This window comes from Cucurbitaria berberidis (assembly GCF_010015615.1).
Source record: "Cucurbitaria berberidis CBS 394.84 unplaced genomic scaffold K460scaffold_2, whole genome shotgun sequence".
In the NCBI taxonomy this organism is placed as follows: domain Eukaryota; kingdom Fungi; phylum Ascomycota; class Dothideomycetes; order Pleosporales; family Cucurbitariaceae; genus Cucurbitaria; species Cucurbitaria berberidis.
The window spans coordinates 3,360,244-3,382,586 of record NW_024468936.1 but is presented as its reverse complement, the minus strand read 5'-3'; the positions used below and the strand labels follow the sequence as shown (position 1 = coordinate 3,382,586).

General features: G+C 52.5%; 8 protein-coding genes and 1 non-coding gene across 9 annotated transcripts; 6 read left to right on the top strand and 3 right to left on the bottom strand.

Annotated features, from left to right (window-relative positions):
- Window positions 1-156: 156 nt before the first annotated feature.
- K460DRAFT_277011 (uncharacterized protein) lies at window positions 157-1,671 on the bottom strand (the record flags this gene model as incomplete). The annotated part of the gene is made up of 1 exon (XM_040928158.1): window positions 157-1,671. One exon carries the CDS (start codon window positions 1,669-1,671, stop codon window positions 157-159), a length of 1,515 nt encoding a protein of 504 aa, XP_040790763.1.
- A 641-nt stretch (window positions 1,672-2,312) lies between these two features.
- K460DRAFT_403495 (Acylphosphatase) lies at window positions 2,313-2,686 on the top strand (the record flags this gene model as incomplete). Its single annotated transcript, XM_040936637.1, has 3 exons — window positions 2,313-2,327; window positions 2,377-2,490; window positions 2,540-2,686. The coding sequence occupies 3 exons, from the start codon at window positions 2,313-2,315 to the stop codon at window positions 2,684-2,686; spliced, it is 276 nt and encodes a 91-aa protein (XP_040790762.1).
- Window positions 2,687-3,521: 835 nt separating this feature from the next.
- Window positions 3,522-5,191, top strand: K460DRAFT_364164 (alternative oxidase-like protein). Its single transcript, XM_040932956.1, has 5 exons — window positions 3,522-3,935; window positions 3,987-4,299; window positions 4,357-4,453; window positions 4,508-4,748; window positions 4,815-5,191. Exons 1-5 carry the CDS (start codon window positions 3,686-3,688, stop codon window positions 4,985-4,987), a joined length of 1,074 nt encoding a protein of 357 aa, XP_040790761.1. The 5' UTR covers window positions 3,522-3,685; the 3' UTR covers window positions 4,988-5,191.
- A 1,613-nt stretch (window positions 5,192-6,804) lies between these two features.
- On the top strand, window positions 6,805-9,119 carry K460DRAFT_403493 (GMC oxidoreductase; the record flags this gene model as incomplete). The annotated part of the gene is made up of 6 exons (XM_040936636.1): window positions 6,805-6,822; window positions 6,872-7,150; window positions 7,205-7,594; window positions 7,647-7,885; window positions 7,935-8,695; window positions 8,812-9,119. The coding sequence occupies 6 exons, from the start codon at window positions 6,805-6,807 to the stop codon at window positions 9,117-9,119; spliced, it is 1,995 nt and encodes a 664-aa protein (XP_040790760.1).
- A 987-nt stretch (window positions 9,120-10,106) lies between these two features.
- Window positions 10,107-11,990, bottom strand: K460DRAFT_276803 (C6 transcription factor-like protein; the record flags this gene model as incomplete). The annotated part of the gene is made up of 1 exon (XM_040928140.1): window positions 10,107-11,990. The coding sequence occupies one exon, from the start codon at window positions 11,988-11,990 to the stop codon at window positions 10,107-10,109; it is 1,884 nt and encodes a 627-aa protein (XP_040790759.1).
- A 1,604-nt stretch (window positions 11,991-13,594) lies between these two features.
- Window positions 13,595-13,675, top strand: K460DRAFT_t31. The gene has a single exon. It is a non-coding gene; the product is annotated as a tRNA-Thr (tRNA).
- A 1,339-nt stretch (window positions 13,676-15,014) lies between these two features.
- Window positions 15,015-17,464, top strand: K460DRAFT_68926 (uncharacterized protein). The gene is made up of 2 exons (XM_040938634.1): window positions 15,015-16,608; window positions 16,657-17,464. The coding sequence occupies exons 1-2, from the start codon at window positions 15,166-15,168 to the stop codon at window positions 17,233-17,235; spliced, it is 2,022 nt and encodes a 673-aa protein (XP_040790758.1). The 5' UTR covers window positions 15,015-15,165; the 3' UTR covers window positions 17,236-17,464.
- Window positions 17,465-18,368: 904 nt separating this feature from the next.
- On the top strand, window positions 18,369-19,262 carry K460DRAFT_308170 (uncharacterized protein). The gene is made up of 3 exons (XM_040930098.1): window positions 18,369-18,510; window positions 18,650-18,820; window positions 18,868-19,262. The coding sequence occupies exons 1-3, from the start codon at window positions 18,498-18,500 to the stop codon at window positions 19,029-19,031; spliced, it is 348 nt and encodes a 115-aa protein (XP_040790757.1). The 5' UTR covers window positions 18,369-18,497; the 3' UTR covers window positions 19,032-19,262.
- Window positions 19,263-21,730: 2,468 nt separating this feature from the next.
- K460DRAFT_254616 (uncharacterized protein) lies at window positions 21,731-22,270 on the bottom strand (the record flags this gene model as incomplete). The annotated part of the gene is made up of 1 exon (XM_040927408.1): window positions 21,731-22,270. A coding segment is annotated over one exon (540 nt), but the record flags the coding sequence as incomplete, so codon positions are not given.
- Between the last annotated feature and the right edge of the window lie 73 nt (window positions 22,271-22,343).

Genomic DNA, 22,343 nt, shown 5'->3' with positions numbered 1-22,343 from the left:
TAAAAAAATACGCCGGTCTCCAACCAGGCAGTGAGTGGTGATTTGGGGGCATAGGCTTCGTGCAAATTAGATAGGGGTAAGAGGAAAAATGGACATGGAAAAAAATGATAAGTCGAGACGCTTCAACATCTTCCTGTGCTTCCGCCAAATCAGCCCTTACAACGGCTCGTAGTTGGGATCAATCTGCAGAGTCGGCGTCCGCGTCTGGTTCTTCTGCTTCTGCCACTCCAACGTCATCTCCTCTCGCACGCCCTGGCACCACTTGAGGAGAGCAGCGTCGAAATTCTTCCACGCGCCCGCATCGCCATGCACAACGCCCATGACATCAACGTCCAGCTTGATGTCCCAGCGCAGTTCGGCCGCTTTGACCCAGTACCGCAGATTGTCGGCGCATCGATATGGTTTGGCCGTGTCAGTGTGATAATGTTTGATTTCCTCGAATTGTCGTTTCGACTTCCTGACCAGCGTGTTGTGCAGGTGGACTAGTCGTAACCCATTCTGCAAGGCCGAGAGGAACGGGGTTGGCCCTTGGCCTTCGCTCGCAGCTGTCCAATCGGGGAGGGGATCTGGGCTGCTGTCGAATGACTTGAGAAACAGGAGTTCCCTCTCTCTTTCTCTGCCAGTCCAATCGCCCTCCCGCCAGGACCAACTCTCCCTCTCTGCCTGCTCTAATCTCTCCTTCTCTTCCTCCGTGTCCAGCAGAGTGCCAATGTCGTCAATCCATTGCCTCAGCTTAGAAACCTCGTACTGCTGCACTCCGTTGGCAAAGTTGCGCATGGCTAGTCGCTTCAAAACCTCCAATGCTTCGTAGAGCTCCTTCCTGATCTGGCGTTCCGACTTGATGGCATACAGTCGTTGTGGCTCCTCGTGTGCCGTGTAGTAGTTCTTGGCGGCTCTAATGGCCAGCGTCGTCACGTCCAGCAGGTTCAGGCCCTGTATCTCGTACCATCCTGATGCATCGGGTGCAGTCGATGCGGCAGCATTGGTTCCTTTTATAGCACTGGCCTGTTGCGGGTCGGCAATGTACTTCTCGATTTCTTGTAGGTGCTTCATGGATTCGGCCAGCGACTCGCGCAGTTCTCGACGGAGAACCGTCATATCAGGTGGTGGAGGAACGTAAACGGGATTGTTCTTGTATGTGCTCACGGTGGGTGGAAGCATCATAGGTTCGTTGTCCTCCCAAGACATGGACGCGGTCTCGTCGAGGGGTGAGTCAACGAAGCCCAAGTGTTCCCTGGTGCCATCGGGGGATGCTGGAGATGGAAATGAGAAGGCTGAGAGCTCGCCGTCGACTCCAGACAGAGGGCGCTCAGTCCCGCTGGGTGTCCTCGATCCGCTTTTGCGCGCCTTACCAGTCCGGCCAGTCGCTGTATCCAGCAGCCCCGTCCTAGCGAAGTAGTATTGCAGATGCGCGATGGTCCCCAGGTTCATGACGCTTTCTCTGCTCCTCGCTGACTTGGAGAACTGCGTCCCTTCTGGCCTCATGTATCCTCGCCTTGTGCCACCATCGGAGAGCCTCGAGCTGGCCGATCGACCCGAGACGGACGACACCGACGACGCTGTCGAGACGGAGCGATCGAGCTGCGGCACTGCGCCCAGTGCGAGCGACGGCGTCACCCAGGGTTCGGGCGACGAGGCGCGCTCGAGGGGAGGGGAGGGTAACGTTTCCATAGCGGCAGATAAGGGGGGCTTTCGGTGAGGGGTGAAGGCAGACGACAGGCGGTAAAGTCGATAGCGGGAGTTGGCTAGTAGAGGCATCTACGATGGATGCAACAGTCGGAGATCAGATTGGCCGTTGTTTGTGGAGTCTCGTGGGACATGTGCGGGTGTTGCTGCGGCGGAAGGTGAAAGGGGTTTGATTAGGGTTTCAGACGCGAGATTATTCCATAACAACGCGAGGTTAGCGTCATCATCGCTGGCACACACCCACATGACTGTTCACCGCAGCACGGTGGCATGAACCGGGACAGCAAGTTGGTCCATGTCGACGATAAAGAAGAGTGCTGAAAAACCACGTACGTGCGCCTGAGCCATACAAGAGGCAAAACACATGTGTGTGACAAAGTCGCGTATACCTTTGAGCCCCGCATTCCGCGGTTCAGGGTCGCAGGGGTGCCTTCCTAGAGTAGCGGGTACCTTTCACCGTGGTAGCGATGACGTCGGGCATGGGCAAAACTCTGTGGATGCCCAGATGCCATCGTTGAAGCCTGAAACGTGAAAAGACCCCAGACGTTCACCGGGGTTTGTTAGTTTGTTACCAGCCAAATCAAAGGCATCCTTGAATGCAGCGGTTCTTCTCAAACACAGCCAAAATGTCCACCAAGCGTGTGCGTCATCATGCCCGGGGCTATTATAACAATGCTAACATAGACCTAGATCTCGTTCAAGGTCCAAGGAGAAGTGCAAGGCGTCAATTTCAGATCCTTCACACAAAAGCAAGCAAAGAATATTGGCCTCACTGGCTTCGTCACCAACGTCTCAGATGGCACCGTACGTCTTAGCCTCATTCTTCATACGCCTCTCCATTCACACTATCCAGGTCCAGGGCGAAGCACAGGGCGGCGAAGATGCGATCAAAGACTTCGTCCAGCACTTGAACAAGGGCCCCTCAGCAGCGTCTGTAAACGGCGTCGAGCAGTCAGATATCTCGACCAAGTCTGGCGAGAGCGGGTTCAACGTGCAGTAGACATATTGGCGGCTGGAATAGCAATAACGGATGTGTCGGAAGTAAAGAGAAAAAAGTACAACAGGCCACGTAATGACAATGGACATGTTCGTATACAACTTTCTCTCTCCATTTTCTCTCGAAACAATACACCTGGTATGACGTGCAAAAATGCTACCGACTCGCACAATCTTGTGACAAGGCTGGCATTCGAAGCAATTGATTGTTACCATCCAAACGATTAGATTGATCCAGGACTCGTAAAAAAATAATAATAATAACCATATTCCAATTACGGATGTCGACCAGACACAAAGAAGACGCGCCAAGGCCAGTCAGCCCCTACGGAGGCGAGTGAGCGAGTGCCCGATGTGAGACCCCGACGAGGATCTTTCGGAACCCGCGACTTGTGCTTCACGGCACTGTAAGCAGCACCAACAACACTCGGTTTCACAACAGAAGCGCGACAAAGTACGCCTGGCTATCTTCACACCGCTCATTAATACATGATGCCCTAATTCTGCATGTCCTCGTCTTCTCTCGAGCTGTCGGCATGAGCGCTGGCTGCAAGTTGTGTTCGCAGGCCGGAGATACTCAAGAAACCAGCTCCGGCGCATTATCGCGAATTCTGGAGCTTGAACAACGACGCTTGGACAGAATCCTCAGATTTGTCCCTGCACGAGACGTTATACGCTCGAAATCGGCAGTCCATCTCGGTGGTCGGCCTCTCATAATGACTCTTACACGTTCACCGGCGCTGCCGTACAGCGGCAGTGGCATTCGTAAGCGGGCTGTGGCATTCCTACTTCACCCTGTGATGACTGTACATGCGAAAGAAGCAGCATTTTTCGTGGACGGTTTTTCTTAGTCTTAGTCTCACCCATATATATCTCTTGATCATATAAAAGCCCTTGTGTGCCTCATCTACCCGCTTGCTTACCATCAGCGCTCACCACTACAACTTACATAGCAACCTTTGCCCTACCCTCAACTTGAAGAGACACACCTCACTCACCACAGATGATCTCCACCAGAGCAGCAACCCGGGGATCACTGGCCTCACAACGAACCACGGCCCAGCTCCTCAAGTCCTTCAACAGCTACAATGCTGGCCTTCGACCGACATTCGTAGCCGTGGAGCATATCCGCCTAGCCCCAGCTAGCCAACGTCACTTCTCCTCCTCGCCGCAAAGCACCAAGATCAAGGAGTTCTTTGAGAAGACACCTACAGAAAAGGTCCACAAGACCCCTTCAGCATGGCCACATCCAGGTACACACTCTCTAGAACTATAAACCCTAGCAGTCACTCACCGCATGCTAGCTTACACCGAAGAGCAAATGCAACAAGTCGTCGTTGCCCACCGCGAAGCAAAGACCATATCCGACAAGGTCGCCCTCATTGCCGTTAGGATCCTACGATGGGGCCTCGATTTCGCTACCGGGTACAAGCATGAACGGGCTGTGGACCTGAACGCCAAAGATCCGGAAGCAGCTCGCAGGAAGTATGCCATGACAGAGGAGAAGTACATGATCCGCAACGTGTTCCTCGAAAGCGTTGCTGGAGTCCCAGGAATTGTTGCGGGCATGCTCAGGCACTTGCATTCGATGAGGCGAATGAAGCGAGACAATGGCTGGTAAGCTTCTTGGTCTTTGGATAGGTTTTACCGTGTACTGATGATATCCCCGCACAGGATCGAATCACTCTTGGAAGAGAGCTACAACGAGCGCATGCATCTTCTGGTGTTTCTAAAGATGCAGCAGCCAGGCCGATTTATGCGTCTCATGGTTGTGAGTGTCTCCCATGCTCTTTCAACTTCCTCCAGCGTGTGCTAACCTACCCAGCTCGGAGCCCAAGGAGTCTGGTGCAACGCCCTCTTCTTCGCCTACCTGCTCAGCCCCCGCACCGTCCACCGCTTCGTCGGGTACCTCGAGGAAGAAGCTGTCTTGACTTATACGCGCCAAATCAAGGATCTCGATGCAGGCCGCCTGCCCAAGTGGGAGAAGCTGCAAGCGCCTGAGATCGCGGTCGATTATTGGAGTATGCCCGAGGGCCATCGCACGATGCGCGATCTTCTGCTCTACAGTATGTACACCCTTTTGTCCGGAAGATCAGTATGCATGGGATTCGTCCGGCTAACTTCCAACCCAGTCCGCGCCGACGAGAGCAAACACCGAGAAGTCAATCACACGTTTGGCAACCTCGACCAGAAAGAAGATCCGAATCCCTTCGTAAGCGAATACAGGGATCCGGAGAAACCGCATCCGACGAAGGATCTTGCGTACCCCAAGCCCACCGGTTGGGAGCGTCACGAGATCATCTGAGCCTCAATCGACGTGCTCCTTTTTCCCCAGCCTGGAAATAAAATCACTTGGAGTTGCATGGCATGTACCTGATCTTCTCTTCCCCGCTGTTTCGAATATTGTCTTTTCGGCGTTATCGGGAATTTGCGAGTCGCGGACAGACGATACCCCAGGTTTAGACGGTATGTGTCATGAGGGAGAAGGGGCAGGTACCTTCAGACGCCCATGCCCTTCATAGATGTATTTGAACGAGAAAGCACCGACTCCACCAGAGTCTCGCCTTGATACAAGGTTACTGCAGTATTGCATTGTACTATCAATAGCCCTTTCCAATAACAAGTTGTGTCTATCATGGGTCAGTAAGGTTTGAGGCTCCGCTCCTTTGGCGGTAGGATCCCACGCAAGCAAACCTAATTCCCGCGTCGTCCAGGTAGGGGCCAAGGCTGGCCTTATTTGCGAAACCGCTTGCTCGCTTCACTTTATCCGTGTTGGTGCACGCAAACACTGATCGGACGCCATCTACGTCTAGGCCCCCGGGGACAGGGTGGGGTATTTCCGACTAATCCCTCACAGACACTCCAGGGCTGCCTTTTCTGGCATGATTCGATTCGAATTTCTTCAAAAGGATTAACAAAGTCCAAGGTCGCTATGGCGTTTCTAAGGCTGGACGGCTCAGGGCCAGCCGGACTACCGCCCACCGGGAGGATCGGATGGTAGAGCTAACCCCGCACTTACTGGCATATTAGCGTTCACGCCAAGCGTATAGTCCTCCCCTCAAATGAGGCACAGTTGCTACTGCACCCCACATCCGATTCTTCCACGAGCGAGAGACAGCTTATCACGGTCCGAACGTCACCGCTCACGCCCCCCCCCCCGCAGATAGTCGTGGAGCTAGAACTTCTGCCGCAGCTACGTTGAGCTTGAAGAGCTACTATCCCTGCCACTTCCTCGAGCTGAGGGAGCACAGCATTGAGTGCTTTCATCAATGGGACAGTTCAACGACATGTTTCACCAGGCCCCTCGATCGGTTTTCCAGATATAGCTGTCGTCCCCACAATCGCTCCCCACTACGAATCCTTCGGCGTGTGTGGTGCGTTGGAGCTGCTCACTGGCCTGTCGTGCCTTTCTCACCCTCGCAAGGATGTGGGAAGCTTGAGCTCCGCGCTTGTCGAGCTATTGTCCCCTGCTCTCAGCTTCGGGTCCGCAATTATTGTGCAGAATGAGTGGGCCTGGGTACGCAATATAGCAGGCCTTGTTACTGTATACGTCCTTCTCCGCACCTGACCAGCGGGTATACGAGACCCGCAGCGTCAATCCTAGCTGGACCCTTCATGCGATTCCATCTCGATGGATAATTGCTCTCACCAATCAATCAGGCCAACCAGTGCCGTGTATCTACCCCGATTCCCTGAAGGCAGCCCAGTCCTTGGACGTGGCATACTTGCGGATCCGCACGTCACTCACCACGTTCCTCGTGGAGTAGACTGCGCCTCTATCTGACGGGATACCAAGGTTCGGGGTATGCACTGGAGACTAGCTTTCTTTGGCTGGGGAGCGTGCATCGGTCGAGCTCAATGTGTACATGGCCCCTCTTCTTCGCATGCACAATGCTGAGACAGGCGCAAACGGCTGATCGAACGCGTGGTTACACAGCTCATGTGATGGTCTTCCTTGGAGCCGAAGATCTTGGGATGCGGGGTCCTGCGATTTAAATAATGGGGTGCTTGCTGTTGTCAAGGGAGAGTATGTGCCCAGTTGACTCGCTCTCCTGTGGCTAGTTTTTTTGAACATTGAATTACTGAACCAGTCGCATCGCATACAACCCGGATTAGTTCAACATGGTGGTACCAGACGAGGTACGTCAATTGACTTGGAAGCATATCCTGCAAACACTAACCATGCCAGGTTGACATTATCGTTGCTGGTGGAGGATCATGTGGATGCGTAGTCGCGGGACGATTGGCCAACTTGGACCACAACCTCCAAGTCCTCTTGATTGAGGGCGGGGAGAACAACTTGAACAACCCATGGGTCTTCCGTCCGGGCATCTACCCGCGGAACATGAAGTTGGACAGCAAGACTGCCACCTTCTACTACTCCCGCCCTTCCGAATGGCTTGATGGACGACGAGCTGTTGTGCCTTGCGCACACATTCTTGGAGGCGGGTCTTCGATCAACTTCATGGTGAGTCTGAAGGCACTCTTTGAATGCATATGACAATATTGACAATGGGGCTAGATGTACACTCGCGCTTCAGCCTCCGACTACGATGACTTCCAGGCCAAGGGTTGGACGACTCAGGAGCTCATTCCTCTGATGAAGAAGCATGAGACCTACCAAAGGTCCTGCAACAATCGCGACATTCACGGTTTCGAAGGACCCATCAAGGTTTCATTTGGCAACTACACCTATCCCATCAAGGAAGACTTCCTGCGTGCTACCGAGTCTCAAGGCATCCCGACCACCGACGATCTCCAGGATCTTGTCACCGGCCATGGTGCTGAGCACTGGCTGAAGTGGATCAACAGGGACACTGGTCGACGATCTGATTCAGCGCACGGTTACGTTCATAGCACGCGCGCGGTTCACCAAAACCTGCACTTGTTGACCAGCAATAAGGTCGAGAAGGTGAGTGATCTGTAATTGTCTCAAAAGCAATGAAAGACTAACAAAATACTAGGTCATCCTTGAAGGTGACCGAGCCGTCGGCGTCAAGGTCGTTCCGACCAAGCCTCTCGCTGGCAGGGACACACACAGGATCATCAAAGCGCGCAAGCAGATCATCGTCTCTGGTGGTACTTTGAGCTCACCGCTCATTCTCCAGCGATCTGGTATCGGTGACCCTGAGAAGCTCCGCAAGGTTGGTGTCAAGCCCCTCGTTGACCTTCCTGGTGTCGGCCTCAACTTCCAGGACCACTAGTAAGTTCCTCTATCGCATTTATGAGTGCTGGAACTAATAGCCTTGTAGCCTTACCTTCTCCACCTACCGCGCTAAGCCCCACGTCGAATCCTTCGACGACTTCGCCCGCGGCGACCCCAAGGTCCAGGAGGCTGTCTTCAACCAGTGGAACATCAATGGTACTGGGCCCCTCGCTACCAATGGCATCGAAGCTGGCGTCAAGATCCGACCTACGGAAGAGGAACTCGCCGCCATGGACAGATGGCCTACGCCAGAGTTCCGCACCGGCTGGGATAGCTACTTCAAGAACAAGCCCGACAAGCCCGTCATGCATTACTCCGTCATCGCGGGTTGGTTCGGCGACCACATGGTGATGCCAGCAGGCAAATTCTTCACCATGTTCCACTTCCTCGAGTACCCCTTCTCGCGTGGGTCCACACACATCGTGTCACCAAACCCGTACGAAGCACCGGACTTTGACGCAGGCTTCATGAACGACAAGCGCGACATGGCACCCATGGTCTGGGGCTACATCAAGTCCCGTGAGACGGCACGCCGCATGGAGGCCTATGCTGGCGAGGTGCAAGCTATGCATCCCTTCTACGCTTTCGACAGCCCCGCCCGTGCGAACGACATGGATCTCGCTACTACGAATGCGTATGCTCTGCCCGGCAATCTTACCGCGGGTATTCAGCACGGCAGTTGGACGAGTCCCGTCAAGAAGGGCAAGGCGCCTGCGCCCAACTTCCTGAACTCAAATTGCCAGGAGGTATTCGAGGACCTCGAGTATACGAAGCAGGATATCCAGCATGTTGAAGATTGGGTCAAGCGTAAGTTTCATTATCCCCCTCCCACGCCTTCGACTCGTCCCAACTTACCTATTCCCCCGCTCCCTCATCTCCCTTCCGACCTTCTCAGTCAACTCCGTTCACTAACCCTCCAACAGGCCACGTCGAAACCACCTGGCACAGCCTAGGCACGTGCTCCATGGCCCCACGCGAGGGCAACAGCATCGTCAAGCACGGCGTGCTCGACGAGCGCCTCAACGTGCACGGCGTCAAGGGCCTCAAGGTCGCCGATCTGTCCATCTGCCCCGACAACGTGGGCTGCAACACGTACTCGACTGCCCTCCTCATTGGCGAGAAGTGCGCCGTCTTGACCGGCGAGGACCTCGGCTACTCGGGTGCTGCGCTCGATATGAAGGTGCCGAATTATAACGCGCCGCGCGAGGTTGTTGGATTGGCGAGATTGTAAATGTGCCAGTATGTTGATAGCGAGTGGGGGAGGTGGATTGTAACGCATGTTTCGCTCATTGACGTTGCTCGATTTAGTTGCGTATAGGTTTTCAAGTCTTCGCTGGTTAGTCGGTCGGTTGTCTGTCTTACCTACATGCAAACGAAACGAAACAAAATGAAACGAAATTTTGGTGCAAATATCACACATTCTCTCTCTCTCACTTCCTCTTTCTGTGCTCATTTTGCATTCGGGCGAGTGTGAATATTTGTATGACTTCGTTCGAGGACTGTATTACATGACTTTCTTTCTAAACTAAAGTCAACAATGACGAGAGCGGCCTATACACGTGATACGAGAAATCAATCAGTAGTAAACCACATGCTTGTTATATTACATTACTTAACATTACATTCTAGACGCGATATCGGCAGATTGCATCGTCGTTGAACTAGACTAACAATATTGAGATTGAAACGCAGATTTCTCACAGAGACAGGCCGAAGGGTGTATCTTGAAGCATGATACATAGAGATGGTACCCTTAGATAAAAGCTTCGTTTTGCTCATCCTCTCCTTCGAGATGTACACCAACATATCAAAGTATACTGCAATATTTCTGCACATCGGACTGAGCACTTCGATTGGCCGCGCTTAATCTCGTCGGCATGACAATTCTGGTGTTCATTGTCATGTGTAGAGCTGACGTGCTTCGTGGCACTTGTGCGAAACGAGACGCAGATTGAATATGCAATCGCGTACGCTTCGGCTCCGCTGGGACAGTGAGGTGAGGTGTGTTGCAGGATGCTCCCTAGCTCAGACTAGGTAAAGCGTGCTGCTCTAGCAGATTTGAACCTTGCTGCTTGAAGCGGTGGAACGCGAATCGGGCCGTGTAGAAGATCCAGTGGCTTAGGGCCGATCGAGCGACCACAACATCGAGTATTCGGACATGGTAAAAGCTTCCAAAGGAAGGATGGTGTTGAACGCAGTGCATTGTGACGTGCAGCTTTCAAATCGAAAAGTTTGTCATGCCAGACGGTGTATCCCACAACGCATCCCAGGAGAAGTCGAACGCGTTCGGATCCAATATATCAGACAAAAGAAACGTTGCATCATCCAGGGCGGGTATCGATTGCAGATCGACTCCGTTTCCATTCGCAACGACGCTCGTGAGCTCCGTTTCAGACGGCTGGGGAGGCTCTCTGGAATTGAGCGATGCGATTCTCGACACCGGGTCCGCGCACCGCTCCAAGCAGTAGAGCGCAAGGTCCCAGTCGTAATTGTCGTGAGCGTACTGTATGTGCGCGATGACACGCTCTAGGCGCGACACGGACGTGTTGCGTATCTCGGGGTCTTGGGTCTCCACGGTGCAGCGGAGGGAGACTGTGATGGCATGCACGAGTAGATGAGTCGCGTAGGGTAGCCAGAAGTCCTGGAATTGGATTTGGCCCAGTGTCAGTATGAAGTCGAGGACGGCGGAGGAGGCGATGCGGAGTTGATCCATGCGGTCGCGGCCTAGGCTGCTGTCGCCGTCAAGCACTGCTGAGCGAAATATGACGCGGGCGAGCACAAGGCGGATAGAAAGAAAACAAAGCCACAGCATGGGTGTCCCTGGGCGATTCGGAAGAGGGAGCCATTCTGGTAGTTGCGCTTCCAGATCTTTTAATTTGCCCTTGAACCGCCCAATCTCTCGGGCAAGCTGCTGACGGTCTGGTTCGATTTGGTAGACGAGAGGAAGGATCTCCCCAAGAAGCTCAGTTAGGGCGCAGAGATGCACGAAGCAGGTTGTTGCTTGCTTCTGTTGCAGGGTCGCTTTGGGGCTTATGAGGAAACTGACAGTGGGCCTGGGCACGTCGTAGTAGCCTTGTGAGATGTGTGGAGGCGCGCCGTATGCTGCGCTGGACCAGTGATCGGTGATTAGAACACACCACCAGAGCCGTATCCGGACAGACTTTTCATTTTCCGTGATGTTCCATTTTGAGGGGTCTCTATGGAGCCCAAACGTCTGGGCTAATGAAACTGTCCGCCCGCACAGCGTGATATTGCCGATGATGGAGACTGAAGGGCGTCCGACTTGATCGAGCACGGCTGCCTGAATAGTCGGCATCCCAGGGCTCAAAAAGTCCTCCAGTGTGGCGGATATGCCTTTGTTCCAGACATAGTGAGAGTCTGGTCTAGGATGCATCTTGAGGGTCTCTGACCTGGGCCATAGTGGTGAGCCGATGGCATACAGGACGCACATCAGGCTATTAGATATTTTTGAAAGCTGACCACTGCGTAGCGTCTCGCAGGTCTCGTCATCCAGGACAGGGAAATGATAATGAACGTGCTTGAAGTAGAGCTCCACCACTTCGCGCTTAAACGGCCCCATGACCTGCTCAACGATCTCGAGCTGCTCCCTTCCACAGCCACTATTAGGAGGCAGACCGGTGCGAAACCTCGGCACAGTAAGGTAGACGACTGGATCCTTGGTGTCGTGCAGGAGCGTTTGATAATTGGAAGGTTCGGCCTCGCTGCCGACCTTGCGGTGCTGGGAGATGTGGCGATTGAAGATGTCCACATCCTCGGCCAGATGCGGTGCCAGCATGATAGAAGCAGAAGGATTGTTGGTAGCCTTATGCAGGATTGGTGCCGAACGAGGTCGCGCTGGGCCCTCCTCCGGTTCGCTATGCCGTCGCCGCTTCGATGGTCGACGATCTCCGCCCTCGTCTGTCGGAGAGCTTGTCGTGGAGCTTTCGACATACTGGCACTTCAGACGCCTCTCGCGACACGACAGACATGGTTCTCCTGGGATGTCGATATGACAGCGGATCTTTCGCGATCGGCATCTTGTGCAGGCGGGTACTTTATGCGAACGGTACGGCCTGTTCTGGATGGGTGTTGCGCTGGCCATCAATTGCGGCAGACACAGCGGCAGCCTTTGACGAGTCTCGGCTGATTCGTGTATGCGATTCTAATAATGATACCTTTTTCCCGCCGCTTGATGGTCAGCATGTAGGATCAGACGGAGAGGGTGGTTCTGGCGGTGACTGGGCACGGGCTCTACTTCGGCTAGACTTTCCCTAGTGGCCCAGATTTCCTTCTCCTCCGCGCATTCCACAACACAGCACAATTGATGTCGCCCTGAAGCTCTCGTCCGTCTACCACCCCAGTAGCCAACCTAGTATCTCTTATACGAAGATGTCGCCTCAAATGCTGCACGCATGCCATTTCGTCCTTATCCGCCCTGCGCATCCCCTACGGCACCCTCCAGCCTCATGAGCATTCCGACCGAACGCGCCTTATGGTACGAAGAGCTTCTTCGAGAGACAGGCAACCCGCTACCCTGCGCCTCTGAAATGCGGTGTATGTCGAAGCCCCGAGTCCTGTACGAGAGCAATACAACGCGATAGGCACGTAGTGGGAGAAACTACACCTCTGGCTGTACGTGTACATCGCCGTAATCTGAGAGAGTATGGACAGGAGATGAGGACCAGCCGGTCAAGCCAACGGAAGGCGATGGATTGGCAACTCTCGACATACACAAGTTAGGCTCACTGTCGAATTTGCCCATCAGGAAGGATTGCATAGTGTAGGATATTTGCGCGAGACCGCACTACTAGAAGTGGCACCTCGGCATGGCTTACGTTTTAGGAGAAACTGGAGTGTATTGTGACAGGGCTGAGTAGGCTTGTGGCGTTCGAGTGATACCCAAGCGACACTGGATCTTCGCACAGGATTTAACTTGGTGATACGATTTTCTGCTACTGCATGGAGTGAGTAGACAAGTAGGTATGCTAGAACAGCCTTGCGTTAACTGATTGATGATTCTCCATGCCTTCTTCCTTTACGGGTCGCCCCTGTTAGTCAACCGTGCGTCAGTTCTAACGAATTGGCGTGAGGAATAGCTGGAGATGGGTGTTGATGCCTTGGTCGTAGTCTGCATTTGATGATGTCTAGATCAAGAACCTGTCTACCTTGCACGACTGTGGAGTGTTCATTTGTACTTCAATGGCAAAATAAACTCAAGCTTGTCGGTGATAACGGGCTTTGTTGTGCCACTTCATATCTACTGACTGCGAAAGTTTGGGTAGCCGAGGAGAATGCTATCCATGCTGCTACCGAGGTGCTCCAATCACATGTGAAACGTCTGAAATGAAACTCATCGAGGAATTCCTGCGTCAGTATGGGATATTTGAGGCGTGCCACGACATTAGCTAAAGTGACTATCGTCCCATCTCCTCACTGCAAGCCAATGATGAGATAAGAGGGTTGTGGTAGAGCCAAATAGGGGATTGGTCGATCCGGTCCCACATGAGACGAAAATTCTCCTGCACCAGTGGCATGCGGGGAAATAATCTTTACACGACCCACACCATCGAATCTTGGGCGCTTTTCGCCCACTGGACAAGCTTACCAGAAGCTATCCACAGATATAATGCTAACAATTCTCCAAACTCCCATCCAAATCAGCCAACCAGTCTTACAACTGGACATCTCTCGGTTTAACCGCCGGCAGCCCTCTTGGCTTAGTGGTAAAGCGTATCACTAGTATTGGATGCTATGATAAGATCGCTAGTTCGATTCTGGCAGAGGGCATCTCTTTTTGCTGCCTCGATGGCCCGAAAGTGCGGTGTGATTTTTGCAGGGTGCTGGATGGTGATCAACTTTGTGTGGAGACGACCACACGCAAGGGTGTACGGCTGTTGCTAAGCGAGCTGATCAATTGCATGCAGAATCGCTTTATGTTTGTGCAGTTGAGCATTGAACCGAGAATTTTTTGACCAGTTATTACTCTCTACAGTGTGAATGTTCACGTTTCGAACTTGGATCCTGACCATCTGTCACATGATGAGACATGGGATCCTACCGTCCGTAACTCGCAAAGTATGTATACGGTTGTCTACATCCATCAGTGAAACGACTGACTCTGTTTAATTATAGAGAGCGATCCTTCGATGACATGCTGGCTGCTTTGCCACGCTGGTCGTATCCGACGTATCGTTAATAACGCTGATTGATCTCCGAAATTGCGAGTCAAAGCACCCGGCTGAGGAGAGCAGATCGAACAGCCGCCAGCAACCGGGATCAGCTGCAAGCAATTACCGGGCGAACCGGGGTATCCGAAGATCTTCTCTATACCTACGTCAGATAGTTGTTTGCGCTGCCCGTGATCAAGCAACATTCGATCAGCCATCGGTGCGTCTGGAATGCAGTGGCGTAGCAATGCACTGATGTCAGCCACTCGATGGATTCTCGAAGAAGGTCTTGCTCGGGCCACGTCTTCGACGGCTTCGAGATGATGAGCTTCGAATCTCTCCCCATGTCAAAGGCGCTGATAAGTGCTGATAAAGGGGTCCTGCACCGCCATTTGCGCACCAACGCGAGGCTGAGGGCAGAAATAGCACGAGCGTCAGCGGGCCCCCAGGAAATTAAAGGATACGTCCAATCAGAGTAGATTGGTACCTGGGTCTAAAGGAGCGGCTAGGACCAATAACGGAACGATGCACGGCAGCACGGTTCAACTTTGGCGCGAATGTTTCGAACGCTGGTTGCTCTGCCGTGTTTCCTGGTCGTGTGTTGGTGTAGCCCATCAGCCGGCCGGCCCTCGTCCCACGCCTGCCGCTCCCTCTCCTCACCTTCACCCTCCACCCTACCTAATTCACGTTGCTTTACGACCTCTTGTCCTGCGACCAGGCTGTCGTTCGCCCTTCGTTCATCGAGCGCGACCTGTCGCATTCACTCCTTACCACCAAATAGTACACTCCTTTCTGTCTAGTGCCTAGTTCACCCACCCCCCATATACACTGCATTCCACCGCTGTCGCGCAAATCGGACGCCAGCCCGCCGCCTTCACATTCCTTGCAGCAAGCCCGCCTCCCTTGAGCCACGGCTGTAAATAACCGACCATCCTGGTTTGCGCACAATACGTAATTGCGCAACAACCGAAACAATCGCACTGAAAGAGACGGTGAACGTGAGTTGGAAACAGAGTCAACAACAACAAACTACGACCCAATCTTCGCCCACCAACCATCGCGACACCCAATCTACCAGTTGCCGACCGCCTGCGCGCCACAGTACACAACATGGCGCACAACCACGCCCAATCGCACCTTGTGCGACGACAACGCTTCCGCGACCAGGACGAGGACGACAGTGAATTCGCGACCACGGTCATCTCTGTCGAGTTTGTCTCTGCACCGAACACGGATACTGGAAGGGTTGTATGGGTCACCCAACAACCGAAAACCCTCATTGCACCTGCCGTCCGACCACGCCCCACTTCCACAGAAGAAGAGCAGCAGGAAGAGACAAGAAGGCCGACTACCCAGGAAGAGGAAAAGAAGCAGTCTACCCAGGCAGAGCAGAAAAAGCCATCTACCCAGGAAGAGCAGAAAAAACCGTCCGCGACTTCAAGGAACCCGTCCTCTGCCCATGCATCAGATGCTCAGAAGACCGCGGCGACTTCGCTCAAGCAAGCGTCCACCCTCATGGTCGCGACCAAAGCCCCAACGCCAGGCGCTGGCTCAGCAGCAGCGGGAATTGCATCTGCTACGGCCGCAATTTCGGCATCAGCCTCGGCCTCTGCTGAACCCGCAGCCGGTGGCATGTCTGGAGGCGCGAAGGCTGGTCTCGCTTTCGGTATTCTGGCCGTGCTCGGCGCTCTCCTCGTCGGCATCTTGCTCGTCTATCGCCGCAAGAAGAAGCAGATGGTCGATAACACGCAGAATGAGAAGATCGACTTGAACAATGCGCCGCCACCACCGCCTCCCCAGGTCCTGGCTCCTGCTGGTCCTGCTCCCAGCATTCGTACGAACCGAACCATGTCAACCGCACCCCGTCTCAGCTTGCGCCCGGTTACTCAGTTCGACCCTGCTTTCAACGAGCAACGCAAGAGTGGAGGAAACTTGCTCAATGTTGCTGCTGCTGGAGGCGCTGCCGCTGCTCACAACCGTGAGCAGTCTGACCGCCCCAAGAGTGCCTGGGAGCGACCTGGAGCCCCGAGCACTCCTACTGCTAATCCTTTCAACGACCCCGAGAACCGTCCCAACCCTCTTGCTGCCAACCCCTTCGGAAACAACTCCGCACTCGATGTTCACCAAGCGGCTATTCCAGATTCACCTCCCAACGCTTCTCCCATGCACTCCACGCAGCCAAGCAATGATTTTGCCAAACCTGTTCCGGCTGTTCCTGCTGCTGAGATTGATCCCGTCGCAATGGCTGGAGCAATGTCGTCTATGTCTCCTGCAACGAACGAATTTCCTCCTCCGCCTGCAATGGCTATCAACACTGCCGCAGTTCCACCAAGCCCTGCTTGGACCGAAGACTTCCCTGCTTCTCCTGGTCCAGCTCCTACCGGCCCTCCTCCAGTTGCTGGCGTCATGGGTGGCGGCCGTTCTAATAGCCCGGCTCCTGGTCCTGACAATGTCCACCGTATCCAACTCGACTTCAAGGCCTCCATGCAAGATGAACTTGATCTTCAAGCTGGTCAACTAGTCAGGATGCTCCACGAATACGATGATGGATGGGTAAGTCCTCTCGCGTATATGTCATTGACTCTCTGCTAACAACGATAGGCTCTCTGCATTCGCATGGACCGCTCACAACAAGGTGTTGTTCCCCGAACATGTCTCTCCAAGCATCCCGTCAAGCCCCGTACTGGCCCACCCCGTCAAGGCCCACCGCCTCCAGGTATGCGCGGTCCTCCTATCCGCTCACCCATGGGCCCCGGTGGCATTCCTCAACCTCGCCCGCTTTCACCCGCCAGTGGACGTAACTCGCCTGGTCCCCAATCTCCAAACGGTCCCATGTCCCCAAGTCAACGCTCCATGAGCCCTGGACCTCGCCAAATGTCGCCTCGGCAGATGCAGGGCCCTCCTCGTGGACGGGCGAACAGCAATGCTCCTCAGTATGGCCCTCCTAGGGGTCGATCGAACAGCAACGCACCGTATGCTCAACCGCAGCGCTCCATGTCCCCCGGGCCGTATGGAGGTGGCCCTCAAATGGCTCCTCCCCCGCAGATGGGTCGTCCGCGATCCAACTCCGCAAGCCAGGCTGGTAACCCACGACGTGGACCTGCGCCAGGACCAAGTCCTATGAATCCCAGCGCTGGCCCCATGCCCCCGCGGAAACCGGTCCCTGGCATGGCCATGTGAGCTTGACCTAAGTGTCTAATGAGGAAACGTTCAAGCGTGTTCACATCTCCTTTCCTTTGTGTTTTGGATTATTTCCCCCCTGCGACCTGTGGCAATACTTCCCCCATTTTTGCGTTTTACCTTTCGCATCAGCAGTGCTGCGTCACATCTTGTTTCCCTAAATGTAAAGGGAACTCCAGAGTAGCACTACAACCCACCCCTTTTTTTGCTTTCAAATGTTTATACCCAAAACGCCCGCGTCCACCTCTTCCCCCATATCCTCCTGCACTATAGTGTCGAGGTATGGCAGCGGGCGCGGGCCAGCATGTGGCCCCCTTTATAAAGAGTCGATAATGTCTTGAAGATATTTTGCAATTTTTTTTGCACCAACCCCTTGTGTGTGTGTTTTGGTTGTTACCTGTCCGCTGGGAAGGTTTCGGATTAGGCTGGGGCGTGGTATATGGTATGGCGTGGGATCTTTATGTTTTCCCGCCTGGCCTGCGTGGTACATTCTTCCTTCTGAGAAAGGTTGAAGTGCTGGGCACGTGGGTTTGAGTAGGGGATGGGGAGAAGGGTAGGGATTTGAGTATGAGGATGAGAATGGATTTGAGTAGTTTAGGTAGGAAATCGATGAGTATAAAATTGTCTTGCTTCTCACTTTTCGTGTTGCAAGCCTCGTCCTTTTGGAAAATGTCGTTCTTCACAGATGCCATTTTTCTTCCTATTGGCTTATTTGAATGATAGGGTACCTATGGCATGGTGCGTTAGGCAAACTATCTGCGCTGCGGCGTGCTCAGTGGCGTCGGATAGTGCAGGTTTGTTTGACCGCTGCCACGCCAGGTGGTTGCGTTACACATGCAACACACGATCCAGCTAAGCCTACAGGTTGCTGAAACCGGTCTGGTTTTAACTGGCTCGAGCCAGGTAGATAGTAGTTTGAGTCAGCCGCGCAGCAGCACCTGCCTTAATGCTAACGCCAATAATCACCATGCACGGACCATATACAAACGTTGCACGAAATATGCACAGACCATGCACGGACCATATACAAACGTTGCACGAAATATGCACAGACCATGTACCGGTATGGAACATGCACGCTGACAAGACCCCAACTGTTAATTCGACTGATTCCGCAATATCTACCTTCGATTGCTACTTCAGCCTACCTTGCCAAAGCTCTTGATCGAACACACCTCATAAGTTCGGAAAACTCAGTATAGTCGCAACCGCCTGCCCTAATTGTTAGCCGTGAAAGTGGATACATACCATATCTTTTTACCATGGCTTCAAATGGTACGTTCACCAGTGTCGGGAGGGGATGAAGTTCAGTTCACTTTCTCCATGTTTGAAAGATATGTTCATACCGCCCGTTCTAAGATCAAATGTCCTTCTTGTCGATGACGACTTGGAACTTGCATGCTGACCTTTTCAGGCACGAATATACTCCCCGCCTCTAATACTAGTCCGTCTTGGTCAAAAGAAGCCATCTTCGCTCTAGCAACTATGTTCATAATGCTCATGCTCTCCAGCATAGGCCTGATCTGCAAGCACCAAAGGAGGTCGATCTTCCAAAGCTTCAGGTGGCTAAACGCAATCCCACATGGTATGCTCTCAAGGTCTTCGTGCGTAACCATTAGTAATCAAACGCAGATGAAGAGTTAGCAGTGATACGACAAAGTCCCCATAGTTCCGGATGGGTTGACATACTACGTGTCAGGCAGTATCAGCAAGAAAGTTACACTTCGATTCTTCGTATGAGGCGTGGCCCTAGGACACCGCCCGGTCTATGTCAGACACGTGGAAGGAGAACGTGACTGCTTCAGTGTCCGGATGGTATCCAGGCGTATATGAGTGTGTTGTTACGAGGGATGGTTTTAGTGTCACGAAAGCATTCACAGTTTGCTGTGAAGAGAGCTCATGTCGTAGCTTATGTCTACTTTACTTGATTTAAAAATTCTGGGGTCATGCTGAGACAAATGGTAATGAGTTGTCCAACCCCACAGCAGAACGCCGATAACGATTTTGACAAGCATTTACGCCTACGTATTAGATATATATTCAACCACGATTATCGAAAATACTACGAATCTGCTAGGTCATTACAATTAAGTCACCATAAACGAAATGTCTGCGTATCGTGCAACCAACAGACTTGTTCCATATACATGGAACAAGTCACCTGGCGCGATTGTGGCACGTGAAGCTCTTGCTCCTCTTCTTGATTTACAGTGCTGACCTGGCCAGACGTTATCTGGCCATGAACTTTCCGCACCAGACGGGCTAGTGCGATGAGATCTTCGCGTTCTCCATGTGAAAGAATAGAGTTCATGGGCGTCGTTCTCTAGGTTCCGTACAGAGCAGCGTTCACTCATCAAATTTGGCGTTGAATGTCATTGCAATGACTTCAATGATGTAGCAACGGAGCGGCTCTTTTCTGCTTGTCGTCTTCTGGGTTTGAGGTGGTCCACATAGGTCTAGAAAGTGGGCTGATCACTCTTCTAAAGTATCCTGGGTTTTTGAAAATCTGCAGCTGTCGATGGAGACATATCAGGATCCGTGGGGTAAGGTGGTGGTGAAAGCATGCGAGACCTAGGCGATGGCTTGTCCGCAGTCGTCGGCAGTAACGTTGAAGATGAATCGTCTCTTCATTTGAGTTCAAAGCAACCCAGCGGTCCTAAGGCGAAGATTGACATGCTGGTGGTATCAGAAAAGAAGAGAGACTTTTCATATAAAGTGAAAAGTTTTGTTGTAGCAAGGCGGGTATCTGTCAAAATAGGGGACAAGGCAACCCTTTTAAAAGGAAATATGTAGCCATTGCGACCCATGTGCGGTTCGCTACCAGGTTAGATGATATTGACTCCAGTCTGGATGTGTGGCTTATTTCCAAGCCCATCTTAACGATAGGCTTAACCACATAAGCGGAACTTTACATGATCTTACCTAGACATTATACTGGAATAAGTTTCAACCTGTCGCTATTAGATGTACCTTCACAGAATTGGTGATGCGATAGTTAGCTTAGGGCGTAGGCGCTTTGGAAACTCTCTCTTCTGTAACGTTGGCTAGCAACCTGGCTTCAAATGGGAACGTTGGGGACAGCACCAACCAAACTTTAGACATTCGAAGTACCTGTTGGTGACGTAATGTCGAAGCTGCATCCCATTCGTTCCGGCTCTCCCTGAGACCAAAATCGCGGCAAATTGCACTATCGCAGACCTAACTTCAATATCTTGTATTTTCATACACAATCTGTATAAAAGACAACATTCCAGTCACCCCCACAAGCCTCTAAGGTGTGAAGTATCCTCAGTAGTTCGTACATGAGCAACCCATATATGGGCAACCTACCGAGTAGATCAGCCTTGACCTCATTTTCACGCGAGATTTGCTCACCTAAAGCTGGATATCCTACACAGCCAGTCATCTTGGGCACCTGTTTCAAACAGTTTATCCGTCCAGCTCCACAGTCTGTCAGCGATTAGTCACGTTCGGGTGATTATAAATAAAGCAGCTCACTGGTGGCTTCGCAAGATCCAGTATAAGGAGGGTAATTGCCATACTGTTCACAACCAGCTTGGCGGCCGACGTTGCTCACGTACGAAGTACGCACGCAGGGCGCCATCAGAGCAATGCAGAAAAGCAGGCCACGCAGGAGCATGGTTGCGGTTGGGTGAGGGTGAGATGGCAATAATGAGAGGAGCGTAGATATGGGACGAGGTCTGTAGGTGAGTAAGGCCACTTATGCTTTATTTATACGTGGCCCAATTACCCGGATATCAATGTCGCTTGGCTTATACATGTGGCCACACGCAAGTTTCCTAGCATCGCGTGATCGCAAGCCCTTTCGCAATTTCATTTTCTCTATGATCGATTCTGCATTGAAATAAGTATGCGAATAAGGTACTTAGCAAGTTTTGAAGATCTTCATCTTCTAATGCTCAGTAGATATGAGGCGCACCTAGGGAAGCGGTAAGAGCATTGCAAATTATAGTAATGTGTTAGGCATCATTTAATTTTTTTCTTCTTCTAATGCTTCTCTTAAAGACGGCATCTCATAGTGGAGACCGACAATGTCTTGATTCAACCACGTAATATGGCTTTGACTACATTACACAGAGTTCCAATCTACCAAAGCAATAAGAAGCAGAGCCGCCGAGTACCATGAAAAACCTGAACTTTCCCGGGAGAACAAAACGTAGTCATTTGTTTTCCATTCTAAGCGACCGTGGATAGATCAATCTAGGTTACTTCGTACCCTTCAATCCTTGAACTACCAAGCTCACATCCGCTGGCACTTCCAAATGGCCCTATCCAGCTGCTCAACCCCATCTCTAATCGGAAAACATATATCCCGATACTCGACAAACTCCAGCCCACACCCCTGCTGATACCTTTCCAATGCCCTACCGAGGATATGCTGCACAGCCTCGCTAGGAGATATAGCCTCGATTGTGGTCGCATGCGAGCTGAGTGACTTCTCCAAGTTCTCATTTCTCGTACGCCATTTGTTAGGATTCTGCGCCCAGTGCGCAAGGAGGGTGCTATGTTGCCGCGCTGATTCTGCATCCGGATGGCGCGCGATATCTGTATAGGAGGCCACTAGGTCTAAGGCATGCGCTTCGAGGCTTGTATCTAATAGTCTAATAGGTTCGTAGATGGCTTTGTACACTTCCATTTTGTCGGCACGTAGCATGGTGTTCACCTGGTTTCGACGGGCTTTTTCGTGCAACTTCTGGACTAGCTGCGATAGGTGGAGAAGGTACTCGCGTTCCTCATCACACAGGATGGATGTGGTATGGCTGGTGGTGACTTTATCATAGAGCGCCGAGTTCAGCTCATCGAAATTTGCGTTCACGGAGATGGCTACGATCTCAATTAGACAGCGACGTAACTGTTCCTTGGGAGAGTCAGGTTTCCTGGTGTCTGGCGGGCCAACGTAGCGCTCCTCTGTCGATGTCGGTAGGCCTGTGAGTTCAGATCCCGGGTATGGTGGAGGCGGGTCGTTGTGCGTCGGTGGAATGCTTGTTGAGTTCGGGTCTAGTCCTCCAATTTCGAAGCGACCTAGTGGCCCTAAGTTGAGAATCATTATCTTCGTGTGTTGGGAAATGAATAACTTGATGGTGTGT

Excerpts from the sequence above, each read along its gene's own strand:
- K460DRAFT_68926 (XM_040938634.1), top strand. The coding sequence starts at position 15,166 with ATGGCGCACAACCACGCCCAATCGCACCTTGTGCGACGACAACGCTTC. Across the intron at positions 16,609-16,656 it reads ACGAATACGATGATGGATGG|GCTCTCTGCATTCGCATGGA; the intron begins GTAAGTCCTCTC and ends TAACAACGATAG.
- K460DRAFT_364164 (XM_040932956.1), top strand. The coding sequence starts at position 3,686 with ATGATCTCCACCAGAGCAGCAACCCGGGGATCACTGGCCTCACAACGA. Across the intron at positions 3,936-3,986 it reads TTCAGCATGGCCACATCCAG|CTTACACCGAAGAGCAAATG; the intron begins GTACACACTCTC and ends ACCGCATGCTAG. Across the intron at positions 4,749-4,814 it reads GCGCGATCTTCTGCTCTACA|TCCGCGCCGACGAGAGCAAA; the intron begins GTATGTACACCC and ends CTTCCAACCCAG.
- K460DRAFT_308170 (XM_040930098.1), top strand. Across the intron at positions 18,821-18,867 it reads GCTAAACGCAATCCCACATG|ATGAAGAGTTAGCAGTGATA; the intron begins GTATGCTCTCAA and ends AATCAAACGCAG.